The sequence below is a fragment of the Vespula pensylvanica genome, chromosome 2, assembly GCF_014466175.1.
Source record: "Vespula pensylvanica isolate Volc-1 chromosome 2, ASM1446617v1, whole genome shotgun sequence".
NCBI classification, from domain to species: domain Eukaryota; kingdom Metazoa; phylum Arthropoda; class Insecta; order Hymenoptera; family Vespidae; genus Vespula; species Vespula pensylvanica.
In genome coordinates, this window is record NC_057686.1 from 7,256,274 (window position 1) to 7,278,459 (window position 22,186).

The window sequence follows — 22,186 nt, forward strand, 5'->3', positions numbered from 1 at the left end:
CTCTCTCTCTCTCTCTCTCTCTCTCTCTCTCTCTCTCTCTCTCTCTTTTTTTCCATCTACGACTATCGAGTCACATTTTTGCGAGTTTTCTCGTGTTCCCTGACGAAACTTCTTTCCCATGCCACACAAAACTCGATTCATTGAATTTCATGTTGATTCTTATGTGTTCTCTCTTTCTTTCTTTCTTTCTTTTTCTCTCTTTCTTTCTTTCTCTTTCTTTCTGTCTGTCTCAATCTCTTTTCTCCTTTCTATATGTGTCTGTATGTACGGTATATAAAGAAGAAGAAGAAGAAGAAGAAAACTACTTGCTCGTCGACTTTTGCGCATAACCAATCGTAAGGATCCACGCACGCACGCACGTACTACTCCTACGAGTTTTACAAAGTGCGAGGCAACTTTGAAAATGTTTCTTCTTGATCTTCTTCTCCGCTATGTTAAAGAAATGAACACGAGGTAAAATTCGTTCCTTCGGCTTATATATGAAATACCGGATATTTTCTTTTTTCTTTTTTTTTTTTTTTTTTTCTTTTTTTTTCCTTTGATATTTGTGTGTATATTAGGTATATTCATTGGTCTGATCACGTATTGATCAAATCTACTCGAGAATTCGTCACATTTTTCCTATCTCTTCTTCAAACGCCATAATCTCGTAACGTTGTTGAAACTCTTTCGAAATTACTTTCTTGTTCTCTCTAGCTCTCTTTTACCGACCTAAGTAAACAAAATTTATTTCGTAAGAAGTTTGACCTTCGTTTACAATATGCAGCGTAACAGCTGGCAAGCAACGATACAGGATTATATACTCTTTAGGAAGTTACAAATTTAAAATATAATTAATAACTTTTGAAAATAATAAATGATCTTGGTATATCGTTATATATGGGACGTCGTTAAATTCGTCTCAATAAATGCCAACCAACTGTGAAAAGAAAAATATATGGTTCCATTAAAAAAAATGGATTCGACTTTGAAATTTCCTCCATCACTCGACTTGCTAAAAAAAAAAAAAAAAAAAAAAAAAAAGAAAAAAAAGATTGGCACCGTATGATGTATCCCTTTGTATCAAACAAATTTGTAGAAAAATTTTTTTTTTTTGTACGATTTAATCCCTCACCGAAATATTTCAATCTTTTTATATTTGTGTATGTATGTATATTTTTGTTTTATATATATATATATATATATATATGTATGTACGTATATATACATATATATGTAGGATAATGGATTTAAAAAAAAGAAAATGAATGTCTCTTTATTATTTTAAAGAAAAGAAAAACTGGATATATATTTTTAAAAAATAACAACTATAACAAAGAAGATTAAACAAATATTAACTAACTATTCGCGTTTCCGAAATTTACTGCTTTTTCGGTAATTTCTCACAAGTGTCATCCATACACGAATGCACGCAAAACGTATTAATATCTATTAGAACAGCGTTTCCCAAACTTCTATGACGAAACACTTCAAAAATTCTGAAAATTTGAATGGTACATCCGGATTATTTTATACTTTCGGCAAATAAATAAATTAAGTAAATAAATATATCAGAGTTAAGAAAAGCAAGACGTACATTTATTCGGAAATTTTAATTATATAAAAGAAAATATATGAAAATAATAAAATAATATTAATTTTCATAATTTCTCACGGAATGTTTTTCGACTTTCCGCGTAAAACTGATGTATCGCGGAATATATTGTAGTTTGGGAACTGCTGCATTAGAAAAACAAATAATTCTTTGTCGCCAAACTATCACTCGCCAACGAACAATACGCGATATCTCAACAATACAAAAAAAAAAAAAAATTGTGGCCGGACTAAGCATCGATAAATCAATCTCACACGAGCGCACATATATACACAATGTATATACATATATATATATATGTACGTACGTACGTACGTATGTATGTATGTATATATAAGAAAATATTCAATTATTTCTCGTCCATGAAATTCACTTTTCCTATCCCAGTTTTATATTATAGAGTCTGATTGAGTATTGATTCGTATAACAGTAAATCTTTACTATGTAGTATCTCTTCATTATTTCTCGCTCGAATTCGTATAGTTTCTCTGAAAAAAAAGAAGTAAAAAAAAAAAAAAAAATAAATAAAAAGAAAAAAGAAACAAAAACAGAAATAAAAAAGCTCATCCTCGTTCTATACTTTCCATAACGGTGATTAAACGAACAAAAATACGACGAATTCGTACTTCTCTCTTACACACACACACAGAGAGATACTCGTTCACTCGTTGCGATACTTTTGAAAATGTTCCTAGTCTCTTCGTTATTTCTTCATTCGGAAGCGAACGGTTTCGAAAATTTTGTCCTCCTTCCATCGAAAAAAGAGAGGAAGGAGAAAGAAAAAGAAAAAAGAAAAAAAGAAAAAAAGAAACATGTATCGTCCAGCGGTTATGATTATATATCTCTCCTACCCCTATCTCCTCTTGCCACCCTTTTAGTTTCATTCTCGCGTAATATCGTTCACGTCCGAGCAAAAATTTAGCTGTCCTACCGAAAATTCGAACGGACCCTGATATACTTTTTCATATAACGTTTGGTTCGGTATCGAAAACCCAGATGGTCAAAAAAGACTGGTTACCTCATTATCCATGTCGCCATTATCGTCCTCGTTTTCATCGTCGTCGTCGTCGTCGTCGTCGTCGTCGTCGTCGTCGTCGTCGTCGTCATTGTCATCGTCTATTCCTTTTTTTTGGCTCTCGATACAATTCCGAGAACCGTAAAAAATGTAGAAGTTATAGCGATCTCCGACATAAAGTGGTCTCGGTAGTGGTCGAGCGTAGCAACCCCGGCATATTGGAAACCATCCAATAACCCACTATGCGAGCAGCATGTATCGTTGGCAGGGAAGGGTAGAGGGTTGAAACGAGGGGGTGAAGAGGAGTGAAGAGGAGCAGGAGGGTGAGATGGTAACGAATATAAAGGAACGGAGCTCGGAGGTCAGGAAAATCGTGGAAAACGGAGAAACAAGGAATCGAAGGAGAGTGGTACGGGAATCGGGGGATAAAAGTGGAAAAATCGAATGCAACGACGAATGGAGGAGAGAAAGGAGGAAGAAGGGGATGAGGAGGAGAAGAGGGAGTTGGAGAGGACTGGAAAGGGGATAGAAGAAGGATAAGCAAGTAAAAAGGCAAGAAGGCAACGGGTTTTCCTTTGATCGTATACTCGTACGGAGAAGAGGTTGTTTGTACTTTTGCGGTTTAATGTACGTGCGCATGCGCGTTCTTGGCAAAAAGAAAAAAAGAATAAGTTCGATGAGGGATAGGTGGGTGGGTAGGTAGGTAGATGGGGGTGCGAATTGGACGATGACGAGAGTTACCCGTGACTTAATATCGGCAAACTCTTTCACCTCACTTGCCTATCGTTCTGTTCACGTGGCTCTGATCCCACGTGAAATCGATTTGTTTGTTTTTTTCTCTCTTTCTCTCTCTTTTTCCTCTTTCTCGTCTGCTCTCTGTTCTCTCCTTCCTTTTCTATCTTTCTCCTTTTTGTTTTTCATTGTTTCAAGAGACGAAACAGAGGAGTGGCTCGCAATAGAAATTTGAATTTTATCGGGGCGTGCATCATCCTCGGATCGTGGGATTTTAACGAGCCTATAAACGAGACCTTATGAAAGTTCGATACGAGTATGCATCCTGCAGATAATCGATGAAGTTTTCTACCTCCTGCCGATCTTATGCGAATGGAAACTTTATCGATCGTAATCGCCGGGAATTATTATACTGTTTCCTATAAACTATTGAATCCTTATCGTAAAATTGTTAAAGAAAGGTTATTGAGTAGGATCAAGATAACGTTATACTTTGTGTATGCACACATATATATATATATATACAGATATGTATATATTTACGTTCACTTACCCTCCAACGTGCCGCTGTACGTGTGGGAAGGATCGAAGGCAATATTTCGGTCGTTCGATCCTTCGAAAGTTGTGTCTTCGTGGAAAAGGCTTGTGTCTCTTATAAGTCTCATCTTAAACTCTCTGAAATAAAAATAAAACATACGAAATGTATTCTTCGAACCTATGACGAATTATTACCGAGCTATCTTTCTTTTCTTTTTTCTTTTTTTACATAATATTTTTATCCTCTATTTAATTAATAATTAATAATTAATATTTTGATATTAATATAATTGATATTAATTAATAATTTAATATTAATTAATTAAATCTTTCTTTCCGATTTGATTTCATTCGTACGGAAGGAAATATTCAACGAGAAACGATATTACATTTAATATTTTATTTATTTTATCACTATCTGTGAATGAAAATTAGCCATTGTTGAGAATCGATGAAAAGGCGTATTATTTATTTATTTATCCATTTTATTGGCTGATACAACTATTCGTTCCTTTCTTTTTTTTTTTCTTTTTTTTTTTTTTTCTTTTTTTATCCTTGACGAACGTTAATCAATAAGAAAGGTATTATAAAGCCATCGTTTGAAGGGCGTTTTCTTCGTTTATGAAAAGAAAGGATCGCTCTCGTGATTTAGGAAGATAGATAACTCATAGGTAATGTAAAGGAAGCACGAAGACGAAGAGATAACCAATTAATCAATATTGGCGAGTCTGTAATCCGACTATCTATGAACCGTGCGGGTAGCCGCACGAGCATATCGCTATGCTAGCAACATAATTAATACGATATCGTTCACTCGAAATTGCCATAGGTATACCTACCCATACATATAAGAGAGACGTACACCTATTTGCAAAAGGTAACACCGTCGCATACGTTTCTCTCGATAAATTTCAAATAATTCGTTCAAAACCAAACGATGAGAAATTATTAATAAATATATTCTGTAGGGCGTGTTATTAACAATATTACTGTTCGTCCAACATTTCCTTGGTAATTAAATATTCTCTCATTAGAGGTCCTCTCATCGTCAGAGAGGAAAATTCATTGTACTTTTCTGTCGTTAACTTTATAAAAGAAGAATGAAAAAGATAAAAGAGAGAGAGAGAGAGAGAGAGAGAGAGAGAGAGAGAGAGAGAGAGGGAGAGAGAGAGAAAGAGAGAGAGAGAGAGAGAGAGAGAGAAAGCTTTTCATTAAGGCAAATGTATGGCTTATTACAATATTATCATCATTATCATTATCATTATTATTATCATTATCATCATCATTATCATTATCATTATCATTATATTCACAGCCAGCAAAGATGGTCGAGACGACGGAGAATCAATTATTAACTGTCTTATCTGTCTGTTTGTCTGTCTATCTGTCTCTCTTTCTCTTTCTCTTTCTCTCTCTCCCTCTCTCTCTCTATTTCTCTCTCTCTCTCTCTCTCTCTCTCTCTCTCTGTACCTATGCCGAAGCTAGTAGAAGCGTAATGAAATTATCGGTAATGACCTCGGGCTAGGCCGTACGAACGATGTTTTCGGTTAATTGTCGGTGAAAGGGCTGGCTTTAGTTCGGCGGCTTCCCTTCTCATCAAATTAGTGCCACGCACGAGAAACACATTCACGTTTTCATTGATTGTGCTCACACGCGTTTTCCTAAACGTTTTCATATCCGAACAAAATATTTTCTATTTATCATTGCTTTACGATACTTTTGATTATGAGAAACGCCATTCGAGTTTCTTCGTAGCTCTAATTCCTTTGTCTTTTTTTTTTCTTCCCTCTTTTTTTTTTTTTTTTTTTTTTTTCTTTTCCTTTTCCTTCACATTTTATCTCCCCTCTTTTTCTGTGACTCATTAAAATCAACAAATAGTTGAACTTTCTAATAATACAATATTGTCGAATAGATGAGATACGTGTGTATTAGTTGACTCGCGAAAACGAGCAATAATCACGCCGACGAATTTTCTATTAGATTTCCAGAAACTGAAACTGTCAGCGTTGTATATCAGCTGCATTTCCGCGAACCCATGGAAAATATCGTCTCGTTAATTAGGAAGTGCACGGACTTTCCCGGAGGCGATATCGAGGCCGCCCGCAGCCATGACACTACTACTCGCAATTAATTACCGCAGAATCGCTATGTAATTACGAGCTCGATGACGGATTCTCTGGTTTCGCGTCGTTATTATTATTATTATTATTATTATTATTATTATTATTATTATTATTATTATTATTATTATTTGCGTTTCCTGAAAAATCAGGAATCATATCAGCTTGGTTTAATTAAGACTGGTAAAATAATATTCATGGACCTAAGAGAATATCATTTAGAGTCTGTTCTATTGCAATGCTACTGTCATCATCATCATCATCATTATCATCATCATCATCATCATCATCATCATTATTATCGTCATCATCATCATCGTAATTACGATCATCATCATTATCATCATCATCATCATCATCATCATCATCATCATCATCATCATCATCATCATCATCATCATCATCATCATCATCATCATCATCATCATTATCGTCAACTTTATGATTATCATTACTAATAATAATAATAATAATAATAATAATAATAATAATAATAATAATAATAATAATAATAATAATAATAATAATATTATCATAATTGTTACACGATATTTGGCTTCATCTTAATTTTTTCCTACCTTTAATCTTATCGGTATTATCATAAATAGATATATAACCGTATAATCATATTTTAACTAAAAAAGGACTCATTAATCGTGGAAAATTATTTGAATTTCGTTCTACATAGTTTTTCAAGTTCCTTCATTCATAAGCCCACTTCTTTTCTCCGATATTTTGTAATTACGCTTGACGAACGAATAAATATTTAATCCGATGGATAACAATGTAGAATTATCTTGCTTGAGCTAGATAGACGAAACCAGTACCGAGAAGAGAAAGCTCTTTCAGTTTAGTCTCTTGCTCATATTCGATTTAATCTCACTTTAATCTCCCTTTTGTATCGGGCTATGCTACTCCATACTAACTTTTTTTTTTTACGCCTCGTTAGTGTCAACGTCGAGTGAAGAAAAAGAAAAACTAGACCCGAATCTACCATGTCTCTCTCTCTCTCTCTCTCTCTCTTTCGCTCTCTCTCTCTCTCTTTCTCTTTAATATCATCGTTTTTAACACAAGGCTAGAAAATATCTTTTCATTTATACATCCGAACGACTTAAAAGAAACGTTTAAAAAAAAAATAATTTAAATTTCTAACGTTCTAGTTAACTGTATTTAACTATAGACTTAACCATATTCCCCGTTATAACCTTGTTCCTAATGAAAAGGGTTACTTTCGGAGCTTGAAGGAAATCGTTTCCGATGAGTACGAAGGGTCCTAAAGTGAATACAAGAAGGATCTTGCCGAATAAAGGGGAGAGGAAGAAAAGGATAAAGTGTATGTACATGTATCTATGTATGTGTTTATATATCTATATGTATGTATGTATGTGTATAGGGGTTAGAATACAGGTGGGGGATGTCTGAGTTGAAGGAGAAGGGAGTTAATGTCCGTTTTTCTTGGTTAGTCCTCTCTCTCTCTCTCTCTCTCTCTCTCTCTCTCTCTCTCTCTCTCTCTCTCTCTCTCTCTTTCTCTCTCTCTCTTAGGACGATATCGATTTTCTACCGACATTGAAACGTCGAACGTGGCCGAGGAAATTCCCTTCAGAGCCGTCTGCTTCTTCGCTAATTGTTCGTTACGCCGACACGATTCTTTATTAGAGGTAGTGTGTCTTCATCGGACAAATGGCGTCTGGGCATGTTAGGTGTTAAGTCTTCTTCTTCTTCTTCTTCTTTTGCCTGGTCTCGACGTGGGAATTTAAGGTCTTCGTGTTCTCTCTCTCTCTCTCTCTTTCTCTCTCTCTCTCTTTCTCTCTCTCTCTCTCTGTCTCTCTCGTACCACTCCTTCTCTTTCTTTTTATTTCGTTAAAGTCAATCGTGACGATTCGATAAACTCGTTCGCATCGAACGATGTCCGTTAAATGAATTTTTTTAATATTATGTTAACGAACAAAGAAAGAATTTCACCCTTTTTCCTCCCATCTCTTACCCTCACCCTTATCCCTTTTTTTTTATTTATTCTTTTTATTTTTCTTTTTTTTTTTTTTTTATACCGTCCTGTTATTTTACTTTTTTCTATTTTTTTTCTTTCTTTCGTCCTTCCTACCCTCCCCCTACCCTCCAATGTTTTCCAGCTCTATGAAAAAGAACATTTGGAGTCTCCTATGCGAACGTCGAGAAAAATTCACACTTCTCTCGTTACGGTATTCGGTTATTCGTTACCTATATAAAACCAATTCACGTTCGACGAGCATCGAGACAAATTCGAGATCGTGCGTGCGAACTAACGATGAAACAAGCGAGATGAAAATCTGCTGCGAGAGTATTTACGAATACATAGTATGTAGATAGGTATGTACCGTACATACGTACATATACATGGATATATATATATATATATTTTGTCATCGAGAACAATCATCATCGACGATTGAAACATAGCCATCGTATTCGGTTTATCTTTTGTTATTTTGTTTCTTTTTTTGTCTTTTTCTTTTTCTTTTCTTTCTTTTTTTTTTCTTTTTTTCTTTTTTCTTTTTTTCCCCACATCGACACGTAGTATTGGTTTAATGAAAATGAACGGATACGAGTATTGGCTTGACGAAAAAAAAAAGTAGCATTTGATTTTTTGTGTACGCATATACGTACAGTCTTTTTTATTTTGTTTTTATTTATTTATTTATTTTTTTTATCAAAACTATTCACGTTCTATTTCTCTCTTTCTCTCTCTCTCTCTCTCTCTCTCTCTCTCTCTCTCTCTCTCTGTTTGTTTTTATTAGTTTAAATCTTGAAAAATATTTCGTTGATAGATCTCATTGATTTTCTCGCGTGATTTTAAGAAATGTTTCTTTCACGTGTTATCCTTTTTATTGGCCTACCTCTCTATCTCTCTCTCTCTCTCTCACACACACACACACACACCACACACACTGTCTCTCTCTCTCTCTCTCTCTCTCTCTCTCTCTCTCTTTCTCTCTCTCATACTCGTGAACACGATTAGTCGACACATGGAACGTGAAACGTGGTATCGTGAAATGAGATTAGTCGCACGAGTAATGCTTTGCGGCCGCGACAACATCGTTTACGGATTGTAATACAATCAGGAAGGAGACAGCTAAAATGTGTACGAGTCTAATACGTGTATTCAAACACATTACTATTATTCTATTTATCGATAATTATTTTGAGAAAAAAAAAAAAACGAATCTTATATCAACGAAGAATCAACGAAATTCTCTAAAGCAAATCTTTTTCGATCGTCAATGAAAATAAAAGATATTCATGAATTACGTTCAAAGTGGCATTACATGTATTTATGTATATGTATACGTAAGTACGTACACATAGATATATTGAGGTACTATCCACTCCTAGGCTATGTAATTGAGTTGAATTGATTTCGAAGGTCTCTCCAGGGTCCGACAATAGATCACTCTGATAGACGTGTCTCTCGTTGAACAGAGCGAATGAGAAAGAGAGAGAGAGAGAGAGAGAGAGAGAGAGAGAGAGATGGATAAAAAGATAGAATTAAAAATATATTCTCATTGAAATATTTCATTGTAGTTTAGTCGTCGCTCAGTCGGTCTTCGAATTACTATAATCGTTCGACTAATTGCTTCGGGTGGTTTATCGTAGATCTTCGGCTTAATTGCGAGCCGACCGCCGCGTTGAAGAATTCTCGGTGTAGTAATCGCATCGTTTATTTCGAAAATCTATGATGAGAAAAGGAAGCAGAGAGAGAGAGAGAGAGAGAGAGAGAGAGAGAGAGAGAGAGAGAAAGAGAAAGAGAAAGCAACCGATTATTACCGGAAGGAACTCATTAGCGCACGATCCAATTAAATCGCATCGTCGGTAATAATAACGGTAACGAGAAGTGGCCTGAGGTGAGTTTCGAATCTTTTCAAAAGAAAAAAAGTAGTTTCATATAGGGAAAATCGCAAGTCGCTCATCGATGTCTCGAACGTAAGCAATTTTGTACGAGTGGTTTGATATGAAGAAGTGTGAATGAGAGAAAGAAAGAAAGAGAGAGAGAGAGAGAGAGAGAGAGAGAGAGAGAGAGAGAGAGAGAGAGAGAGAGAGAGAAAGGAACAAAAACGTGCAACTGAAAAAATACCACTCGTCGTTCCCACATCGCGAGGTATATATATTTTTTTTTTGGAACAGAATTGTTGGAAGGAGCAAAAAAGAAAGAAATAACATTCCGTTTTAATTCGTCGGATGACGTAGATCGATCGGAACTTTTCTAGGACATAGAAACGAACTATAAATATAAATAGAATGATCGGTCGAATTAAATTATTTTCATGATGAAGAATTCATCGCGATTTTTTACCGAAAATAAATATTAACAGACTTCGCCTTCTGAGTTCGCTCCGGGTAGAATAGAATAAAGAAAAAAAAAAGAATGAAAAGAGAAAGATATACAAAGGTAAATAAATAAATAAATAAATAAATAAATAAATAAATAAATAAATAAATAAAAATAAATAAAAAAGAAAAGAATAGCTAGCTCGTCGACGAGGGTAGAGAAGCAATCGAAGCGAATTCGTGCCAAGCTTTACGATTAATTACCTTCCCAGTCAAACACCCTCCCTCGTCTCTTTTCGAATGGGGAGTCACGTGACGTGATTGACACTCGCGCGAGCAAACTTAACATACGCCGTGGTAATTCGTTCGAAAGAGTGAGAGCAATTCATTTTGAAGGATCGATACACGAAGGACACTCACAATACATACGCGATTCGCTTTTTTGCGTGCCGAAGGTCGACATTTTTCTTCCCTTTTCCCACTTAAAATACGTGTCCCAACACGGCACCTCTCGTATTTCAACGATAATTTACTATTCGAAAAGGACGATTCTCTCTCTCTCTCTCTCTCTCTCTCTCTCTGTCTATCTGTCTCTCTCTCTCTTTCTTTCTGTTTCTCTCGCTTTCTCTCTTTTCTATCCCTAAGGTACCGTATTTCGACTTCGATGACTTCGCTCGACCTCATTTATACATCGCGCACAGTGCTTATACATACACATACATACATACATACATACATACATACATACATACATACATACGCACACGTTCACGCAAAAGGGCTATGGAGGATGACGTCTTGCCTCGTGAATTCAGATTGCTTAGGTCGTCGTACGAAAGAGAAAAGTCGCCTTGAGGGTCGTCCTCGAAATTCGTGTTCTATCGATCGTGATTTCCTGGGTAAATGAGAATGGGAGATAAGACAGAAAGTAGGATCTATTTATTTCGATATAGAGAGGATATAGAAACGAAAGGAAGATGATAAATAAGAGTAATAATGATGATGATAATAATAATAATAATTGAATAATACTGATAAATATTTAATAATCATATTATAATAACGAGTATGAATCCTATATTATTAAATTAAATCATTATTTTATATTGATATATTTATACATTTCGTCAATTTTGTCTTAAAAACGAGCAGATGGATTTTGACAAAACTAAGTCGATCTATCATTTTCGATTATGAGAATATTATTTATAATTAGGTCTCGATTTTGATCAAATTCATTCGTGGAGTTTGATATAATTCGATATAATGTTTCTTTTTTTTTTTATTTTATATATTTTATATAGTTAGTGAACTTTGTAATTTACCGATACGATATTCACCGAATTTCATACAGGGCTCTCTTAGCGAAAGGTCAATGAACTTTGCAATGCACTATACGATATTCGTCGAATTTCATATGGCTTTCTTAACACTGGAATATAACCCTTATAATATAGTACGCTAATACTCAACTATGAAGAAAGTAGCGGTAGTTATCTCGACAATATGGTACTTGAATAGTTGTTATAGGAAAAATTTTTTATACCCTCAATCCTCTTTAACGAGCGAAGGATGCTCATGATATATAATTATAAAATCATTCATTTTTAACCTTTGCATTAATAACTTCTCCATCGCTAAGACTTAACCATATAAAGTTTGGCGAATGTCGTTGTCTATCGTTAAGACAAGTACATAAAATTCAATGAATATTGTATCTCGTTACACTAACTTTAGTACGTAATGATAAAATTATTTATATATCATCTGATTATTTAATCTACTAAATGAGTTTTCCTAAACTCAATACCTAGCTAAATCATTTTCTTACACCCGAAAACTATAAATGGATCAAAATCTTTAAGTTCTTCGTATTAAAATCTTTAAATATTTTCTTTTTTTTTTTTTTTTTTTTTTTTTTGTTAAATAAATATACAAGAATCGCTTGTTTGTTATAAAATTTTCTTGAATAATATCGTAGAATAGAAGTTTATTATAATGAAACGACATTTATTTATGAATCAATCCGATAGAATAACCCGTAAATACTTATGGCGTTGTATAAATCCATGTTATACGAGTTACTATATGATCTGTATGAATATGAAATATGTTTATTTGCATTTGGAAACACATATTTACGAAAGGTGGAATGATTTACTATAAAGTCTAAATTTCGAATTATCTTAAAATTTGTTTTTATATAGCAGAGGTCATAATTAAAGGAAAATGTGAAATTGTTATAACAAAAGGATTATTGATAAAATTAGACAGACGATTTATGCGGAAATAAAATTTTTCTTTTTTTACTTTCTTTTATACACACACACACACACATACACACACAGACAGACAGACACATATACGTATATACACAAAATATATATATTTAAGATGATCAAGTTAAATGGGATATCGATATAACTTGTTACACGAAAACAAGTCACAGTTTTCTCGTCGTATTATATAAATTTGCACAAATTATAAGAGAATTTTATTATATATCACATCATCGATATATATATTTATTTTTACTATATATCTCATCTTATAATAATTACCTATCTCGATTAACAAAATAGTTAGAAGATAGACCAAACGATCTTGTCATCCGAGAGAAAAAGAGAAAAAGATGTAGAAACGAAGAAATTTTAGAGACTGAGTAGGACAGAGTAAGACAGAAAAAGAGTGAAAGAGATAGATAGATAGATAGATAGATAGATAGATAGATAGATAGATAGATAGATAGATAGATAGATAGATAGATAGATAGATAGATAGATAGATAGATAGATAGATAGATAGATAGATAGTGTTATATGAATTTACTCGAATTATAAAAGACTTTTATTATATATCGTATCACTGATATATATACCTTTATATTTACTATATATCTCATCTTATAATAATTACCTATCTCGATTAACAAAATAGTTAGAAGATAGACCAAACGATCTTGTCATCCGAGAGAAAAAGAGAAAAAGATGTAGAAACGAAGAAATTTTAGAGACGGAGTAAAACAGAGAAAAACAGAGACATCCAAAAGATAGAGTGAGAGAAATGGATAGAGAAAAAAATAGAAAGAGAGAGAGAGAGAGAGAGAGAGAGAGAGAGAGAGAGAGAGAGAGAGAGAGAGAGAGAGAGAGAGAGACAGATAGACAGATAGACAGAGATGATTCTCACAAGCAGAATACATCGCGCTGACATCGGGCATTGGTCCGTAAATGACGTGTATGCGATTTCCGTGAATGTAACGTCGAGATTTATAGATCTGATGTCAATGGCACAACACAACATAACCGAGGCTATATCGACATATTGCGCTACTCGCAATGGGATGCGTCGAGTCAGCTCGTCTCGCAAGGCCTTTTGGATGATAGCAACAGCGACAGATCGAGAGGATGGAAGCTTATCGATGCCTTGTCAAACGTTGATCACAACGACCGTGTTAGCACGGATTAACGTTCATATCGCGGTTACTCGTTACACCTCGGGGCCATTCGTTGATGATGAACACTTTCGATCATCTGCCAGATTTCGTTACAGTTGCCAATATTTAATGTATCCCATGTCACTGTTATTATTGCTGCAAGTTACATATGCATTGGGATTGTATAGATTCGATCTATGATAAATCGTTGACAAATTTTTCTTTTTCCTTTTTTTTTTTTTTTTCTTTTTACTATCTTCCCCAATGTTATCGACTCTATTCTTTTTGATTTGGGTGGATTTTTATTTTTGCTCTTTTTCTCTCTTTTTTTTTTTTTTTTTTTTTTTTTTTTTGGGGAGGTAATGATCACTCGTTGCTCAGTGATCAAAACGAAGATAGTTATTTTTTATTTGTTTTGTTTTGTTTTGTTTTTTTTTTTTCTTTGATTTTTCAGTTTATTATTATGTATGTTACTGTTATGTTACCGTTAATTTTACATCCATATACTCGAGTGTTTTAATTTGTTGCAACGATTAATTCATTAATTAGTTCGTTCGTACAAAATTAATGATCGTTGGATTAATCCTTGTTAATTATATATGTCATATTATTGATCTCATATAATATAATATCGTGAATGTAATATAATTTCTTTTTTTTTTTTTTTTTTTAATAAGAAGAAAATTGATTTGAAAAGAGTTCAATCGAGTGTCCTACGTATTGTTCTTGGAGCATGTATCAATGTAATTTTCTCTCTTTAGTTAAGTTCAGTATCAACCAATATACCTTTCGTTCGATTCAATGGGTTAGACGAAAAGAAATGTCCTTTTTTGAAGTCATGAGATTCGTCGAATGAGCGTCGTCACGTTCGTTTCTAACGCTCGACGAAAAATCTCATGGCGGACTGTTGAAAGACGCGCGAAACGTGCGAGGAACGTGGAATCACAACGTACACGTTCATCTTACGTAACACATAGGTGCATAGAAAGTGAGAGAAGAAACGCCGTTAGGAGTAATACCGTGTCGAGGACCATGTCGTTTTACGAACCTGTCGAGAGCGCGAAGACGTAGATTCAACGTTGCGTCCTTTGGTCGACTGGAAGCCGAAGTGTCACGACGACTTCTTGCTCGATGTTCCCTCAGCGCCGCAGTATCGTACCACGCTGGGCTATAGTGTCTGATGTAAGAGTCTCTGGTGATACTGGCTGAAAGCACAGAATAAAGATTTATTTTAAGTAAGACGAGTTAAATCGTATGATTCGTTCGATCTATCCTGCTTCAAATATCATTCTCTTTTTTGTCAATCTGTTGATTCTTAACTTTATATATATATATATATATTTCTTTTCTTTTTATTTTGTTTTATTTTCTGTATAATAATAAATAATATACATGATATAGCTAAATTCATATACATCTTAACTTTGTGTGTTAGTCTTTGGTGATACTGGCTGAAAGCATAGAATAAAGATTTATTTTAAGTAAGACGAGTTAAATCGTATGATTCGTTCGATCTATCCTGCTTCAAATATCATTCTCTTTTTTGTCAATCTGTTGATTCTTAACTTTATATATATATATATATATATATATATATATATATATATATTGCTTTTCTTTTTATTTTGTTTTATTTTCTGTATAATAATAAATAATATACATGATATAGCTAAATCCATATCTCAACTTTGTGCGTTATACGTGTTTTGTGTATATATATTTTCTTTTTATTTTATTTTCCGTATAATAATACGTTAAATCTATATACATCTTGTTTGAAATTTATGCTAATGAAATTCGTATTGATTTGGGTTAGTTAAGAAATATGATCGTTTCGTTTTTATAACATTTCTCCGTATTATGTCAATCAAAGTTAATGTACATTGTTAAAAACGAAATAATTATGATTTCTGTAATTGATAAATTTGTAACTTTGTATTTTTTTTTTCTTTTGTATGTAATAATAAGCTAAATTCGTGTAAATAGATCGATTGTGTAGCGTAGTTTAAATGAGTTATCGTATCGATGAGTACGTTAAAAAAATTATTATATCAATCAACATTAGTTCGTTTTATTAAATCGATCAAAGTCAATATTAATTGCTAAAAGAATGATTATGATTTCTCTAACATTAAATATGAACTTTGAAATCCATCGAATTGATTGATTCCATAAATCTAGTATTAACGAGTGATTCTATAACGTCATGTAATTTTGACGTAACACGGTCTTCGTCAAAAAATGAATTATTAGTTTCTATCCGTAGATTAATGTTTGCCAAGTATATAAATTATTATAGTATAAATTCTACATTACGTAATATTGTTTGGACACGAAAAAAAAAAAAAGAAAAAGAAAAAGAAAAAAAGATTGGACTTAAGAAGGATTTAACAAATTTCTCATTCTTACTTTTATCGATGAATTTTAACAGGTACGATCCATCTGTCGTTAATCATTCAATAAATCCTATACGATAATATTTTACGATAACACATAGAAATGGTTTCAAATGAAACTGCGATTATAATAATCAAAAAGAGGGAGAAACAAGGGAGAGATAGAGAGAAGAAAGAGGAAATATTCAAGGAAATGAATTGGCAGAGTTTGACTAAGGAGAGGAAGAGAGAAGAACAAGAAGAAGAAAAAGAAGAAAAAGAAGAAGAAGGAGAAGAAGAAGGAGGCTCGATATCGGTGGAATCTGAAAGCGGAGATATAAATGCAAACTGTCGTCGGCGTAATTTACTTTTATTATCCGATAAATTCGAGAACCTTTACTTTGGTGAGAAGAGGAAAGGAAGAGGAACGCAGAAGAACGACGATGGTGGCTGCGATTACGAGCGAAGGCCAATCTTCATATGCAAATCCAGCATAAGCGTAACGACTCTTCCAACGTGCTGCTGGTGGCGCTGGTGATGGCGACATACCAGAAGCCAACAGCACCACCACCATCGCTACTTTCACCAGCAGCAGCCCTGCGGGTGGTCCAAACGCGTTATCGCCTTGATAACAATTTTATTACACCTTGAGATCTCTCGTTCTAAAAGGAACCGAAGCTTATTTCCCTCTTTCTTCCTCTGCCACCCCTCTATTTCCTTTTCTGGAACTTCACAGACAATTTTTCAAAGTCACTCAAGAGCCGTACATGTTCTCTTGCCACGTCACAGATAAGACACGTTACCTTTCCAACCTTCTCTCTTCTTCGACTTCCCTTATTTCCCCATAAAACGTGTATTTTTATATGGGTATATGTATAAGAATGAGAAAGAGAAAGAAAAACGATAGAAAGAAAGAAAGAAAGAGAGAGAGAGAGAGAGAGAGAGAGAGAGGCTTCGAATACAAGGTTCCTTTAGAAAAGAAAAAAGAGAGAGAAAAGAGAGTGCGTGCGAGAGAAAGAGAGAGAAAATCGCCATCGCGTGTTTAAGATCAGAGAGATAAGCTTGTCCTCCTCACTCTTGGATACTCGAATTAGCATCGCTCTCGACGATAGGTAGGTGTCGTTGGCTATACATCGTGTTACCTATGCTCTCTCCTAGCCGAGCTTTTACCGAAGAATAATTAAGGCGAAGGCTGTAGTGCATAGCACGCGTAACTCGTTACTCAGATAACGGCAACGTTTCGAGCTTATCGTGACACTCCTCTCTCTCTCTCTCTCTCTCTCTCTTTCTTCGAGACCTATGTTCTCTGTTCTCCCTTCTACTTTCAACGAATAAGAAGAAGACGAACAAGTAGTAGTAGAAGTACGTTTTTACAAGATTACTTTTTGCTGCTTTCGTGAGGAAACGACATCGCGCTGGATGGAAAACGACGGATGGAAGCATAGACGAAGTAACGAACTTCGTGGCAGAAGTTACTATCTGAACGAAGAAGACGTTACGGAATTTCTGAACAGGCAGTTCAATGGACAAGAAGCTTCTCTTTCACACTGTCTAGTTCACTAGGTAGAACGTTGTTCCGGTCTCCATCGAGAGACCACGATCTTACTCCACGAGGAGAGTAAGAGAGGAGGAAGAAACTGAGACTGGAATGTCACTTCATGGAAGAAGTTTCTTTTCAAAAAGAAGAAGAAAAGAAAAAAAAAAAGTGAAAGGCAAGAAAAGAAAGTTAAAGAAAGAAAGAGAGAAGAGAAAAGAAAAGAAAAGAAAAGAAAAGAAAAGAAGAACGTTCATGTAGCGGATAATAGTAACCCATACTACTTCAATTTATTTTTTTATTCATTTTCATATTTTTTTTTGTTTTTTTTTTTTTTTGTTTTTTTTTTTGTCGGACTTTGAAACATTTTAACCTTTCTTAATTATTAAAGGTTATTGCACGAAAAGACAACGTTTATGTTATATCACAGATAAAATTTCATGCCAAGTATATCATTGTTATTTATTTTAGAAACGAATGAGAGAAGGGATGTTAAATCCGATCGAAAGTTTTTATTATTGTTTGATATTACATGAAAGTAACGAAGAAGGTAATGATTGTAAAAATGACGTACGATTAAGGGAAATAATTTGATCAAATTTTGTAAACGATACGTTACGTTTCTTATATTTTTCAGAGGAAATCTTTCGCAAATGAAAGATTAAAAGAATTATCTGTGTTGACTGTAAGCTGTGGACGTTACTTAGCGATCATAAATTTTTCGACATTCATGAAAAATTCATGCAAATTCCGAGTAAAAACATATCGTAGAAAGAATTAATTTATGATCATTTAATATTTCATGAATCAAATGAGTATCGATTTATAATTTAATATTCTTAGACGTTATTATCACGTTCCAAAGCGTAAAAATATTTCTCTCTCTCTCTCTCTCTCTCTGTCTTTTCCTTTCTTCCTCTCTCTCTTTTTCTCTCTTTATTTCGTTAGAAATAATTAATAAGATTGGATCTTAGCAAAGTATTGGATGTATAAAATTTTAAAGCTTTTAGTCGACACCGTAGCATTTCATTCTTCCATAACAACGAGCTATTTTACTTTCTCTCTCTCTCTCTCTCTCTCTTTTCTCTCTTTCTGTCTCTCTAGCTTTTAACTGGCCGATAAAAACACACGACAGCACGGGAAAACGCGCGACAGTTTGTAGTAACGGCCAGCTACGTATTTTTTTTTTTTCTTTTTTCTTTTTCCTACTCGTCTGAAGAGCCACGATGGCGATATGAGCTACCGTCGAAAATAAAGATTGTTCTTGATTGCCTAGCGTTATCGTTGGCATTGTCGTTACCGTTACCGTTATTGTACCCGAATTACACGTACACACGTCGAAATTCCATTAATGGCTGTTACGAGCACGGCCTATCTGTGCATTTAAACATTTACCTTTTTTTTTTCTCTCTCTGTCTACTCTACTCCCTCTTTCTCCCTGTCTCTCTTTCTCTCTCTCTTCTCTCTCTCTCTTCTCTCTCCCTCTCTCTTTCGTTTGCAAACCTTTCGTCCCATTTACAAAATATATTTCCAAACGGTCCGCCTATTGTTCAATTTTGTCGAGAAATTATCAGAAATAATGTATCTTTTTTAATGGTATAATTAAAGTTCTCGTGGACGATCAAAATAATATAAAGGAAAATGAACGATCGATTCTATCTTTTGCACGCAGTCACTGGTAATCTATTTTCACGTATCGATGTTGGATACATCAAATTGTCTAGCCCGTTCCTAGAGTAATTACCAGAGAGATTAAAATGGGTACTGGAAGTGCTGGTTCGATCGAGGATCGAACGCAATTATAACGAGAGAGAGAGAGAGAGAGAGAGACAAAGAGAGAGACAAAGAGAGAGAGATAGAGAGAGAGATAGATAGAGAGAAAGAGAGAGAGAGAGAGAGAGAGAGGGATAGAGAGAGAACAAGATGAATAGAGAGATGGGAGGTAGTGGTGGGTCACACACACACACATATATATATATACATACATATATACATACACGAGTCATTGCCGTCAAGCACGGTAGGGGGATGAAAAATGGTTTGATAGATACTTCAGCTACGAACAATGGGGTAATGCCATCCAGTATCCGGGTCACGCGCGTGTAGCTTCGCGAGAACATGACGGCGACACGCGCTCGTCAACTCGCTCGCTCGATCCATTGCCATCGCAATCACCATCGTCTCATCGTCGTCATAGTCGAACATCGATAAAATTTACACTTTACGAACGTGGAGATTCTTTTCTTTTCTTCTTACGACAATAGGGAAGGGTATTATGATTAATCGAGTGGCAAACATGTGACAAGCTTTTTTATATATATCTTATATGAAAGAAAAGAAAAAAAAAAAGAGATGAGGAAGGGATGGAATGAAGAAAAAACAAAACAAAAAAAAAGAGAAAAAGAAGAGAACGTAAAAGAAAGCATCGGGGAATGAATTGGAGAATTTTTTTTCTTTTTCTTTTTTTTTTTTGTTTTTGTTTTTGTTTTCTTTTTTCCTTCCTTTCTTCCTTTCTTCTTTCTTTCTTCCTTTCTCTTTTCTTCTTCTTTTTTCTTTTCTTTTCTTTTTTCTTTTTTTTTTTTTCGTTAGGAAAACCTAGTAAATTTTTGTGCTTGGAACTTTCACGATTCTATGATAAGAATTTAAGAAATTTTCTATTTCTTCTTTCTCTCTTTTAGTAAGTTTTTCGAGTTGATATTTTGTCCCAGAAAGTTGTGAAAATTTTCAACGGAGAGCTTAAGCAAATTTTGTTCGTTTCACTTGGTGAAATTAAGAAAGGTAGTTTATTTTAAGATCGTTTGTATCTCATCGACTAACCTATCTATGTGGATACGACAGGGAATTGTTTAGGGAGATCAAAGGACTAGGAGGAATATTTAGATTAGGCCTCGAAAAGACGACGTTTCGATTATCGAAGAGAGAAAGAGGAAGACACAGAGAGAGAGAAAGACAGAAAGAGACAGAGAGAGAGAGGGAGAGAGAGAGAGAGAGAGAGAGAGAGAGAGAGAGAGAGAGAGGATGATGGCGACGTTCCAACGGATGTCACCAGCAGCGAAAAAAGTAAAAATTGCTGGATATTGACGCGAGAAATTGAACAATGAGAGCGATATTCCGTGTCCGTTCCGCACGTGAATATGACACGTTGATGATAGCCGGCCGGCCGGTATACCGTTCGAGCTAACCGAACGAGATCGATCCATTTGAAATTACCGATGAGAGTTCCGTCGATACAGATAACAAATAATACTCGATCCTATCTTGACCGAACGTACATTGATCATCGGTCTAGAAGATGTAACGTTTGAAACCTCGTTATAGCTCGAGAAAGTGGAACTATCATTAAACTGCTTAAACTTAAACTACTTAAATCATCGTCATCGTCTCGTTATATGAATGTATCGATTCATGATGTATCCAAATATTTTTCTCTCTTTCTTTTTTTTCTATACAATCTTTTTTGTTTGTTTTTTTTTTTTAATTATTTATTTAATTTTTTATTCTTCTTTTTTTTTTTTTTTTTTTAATAATCAGGAATCGTCCGACCGAAATGTTTGCAACGTCGTACGACTTTCTTTTTCGTTTTTCTTTCAGAAATATATAATTAAGAATCGTACGACTAATGGCGTATGATTGCTCGGACAAGTCGCATATTCTCTTCTTCGTTTTTATTTTAGATATGATGATAATTAGTTATACTATCGCTAAGTTTTCGAAAAATACGTTTAAACGAAGCGACTCTTGCGATTCGTGGAAGTATACCTTCGCGGAAATTTGTACGTTCAAATTCGGAAAATTTGAAACACGGATTGCGAATTTCATCGGGATGATAGGGATCAATTTTCTTTTTTTTTTTTTTTTTTTTTTATAGTAAGAATTATAGTATTTTAAAGTAAAAACAAGAAGGGGGAAGAAGAAAAATAGAATAAGAAAGAAAGTTTGTGGATTTTGTCGTCGCGTATTTCATGAATTCTGAATTGACGTGGCCATTTTTCTTTTTATCCTTCTTCTTCTACCACTACCACTACTACTACTACTACTACTTCTTCTTCTTCTTCTTCTTCTTCTTCTTCTCTTTCTGTTTCTTTTTCTTTTAATTTTATTTCTCGGTTCCTCTCTCCTTCCGTTGTAGGAAAAAGCGTGAGAATTTGAGCGCTTCTCTACCACCTTCTTGTAAAACTGGTAGATACGAACCTCTCGATCGTTTAATTTATTATCGCCTTCGACGGGTAGCTAAAGATTTACATCGTAATTAATTTTATTATGCAAAAAAGTCCCTTCGTAGTTCGTTGCGATTTTTGCATGATATTAGCAGTGGCAAGAAGGGATCTCGTCGTCGGCCCTTTGAAATTAAATTAGAAAGATAGAAAGAGAGAGAATGAAAGAGAGAGAGAGAGAGAGAGAGAGAGAGAGAGAGAGAGAGAGAGAGAGAGACATCAGACAGACAGACAGACAGACAATAAAATCAACAACGTTTGTTTCCGTATAAAGTTAGAATGTTATTTGTAAATCCCGCCGACGATTCATTCGTAAGAAATTCATTTCCA

General features: G+C 34.4%; 1 protein-coding gene and 1 long non-coding RNA gene across 5 annotated transcripts in view; one reads left to right on the forward strand and one right to left on the reverse strand.

Annotated features, from left to right (window-relative positions):
* LOC122627361 overlaps nucleotides 1-22,186 on the forward strand; it is a 193,621-nt gene that overhangs the window by 93,003 nt on the left and 78,432 nt on the right. The window lies entirely within an intron of this gene.
* LOC122627349 (disintegrin and metalloproteinase domain-containing protein 10-like) overlaps nucleotides 1-22,186 on the reverse strand; it is a 137,137-nt gene that overhangs the window by 91,522 nt on the left and 23,429 nt on the right. Inside the window, exons 2-3 of the mRNA XM_043808428.1 lie at nucleotides 14,782-14,938; nucleotides 3,895-4,016 (exon numbers count right to left, since the gene is read on the reverse strand). Coding sequence (XP_043664363.1) covers nucleotides 3,895-4,016; nucleotides 14,782-14,938 — 279 coding nt within the window. The remainder of the gene's footprint in view (nucleotides 1-3,894; nucleotides 4,017-14,781; nucleotides 14,939-22,186) is intronic.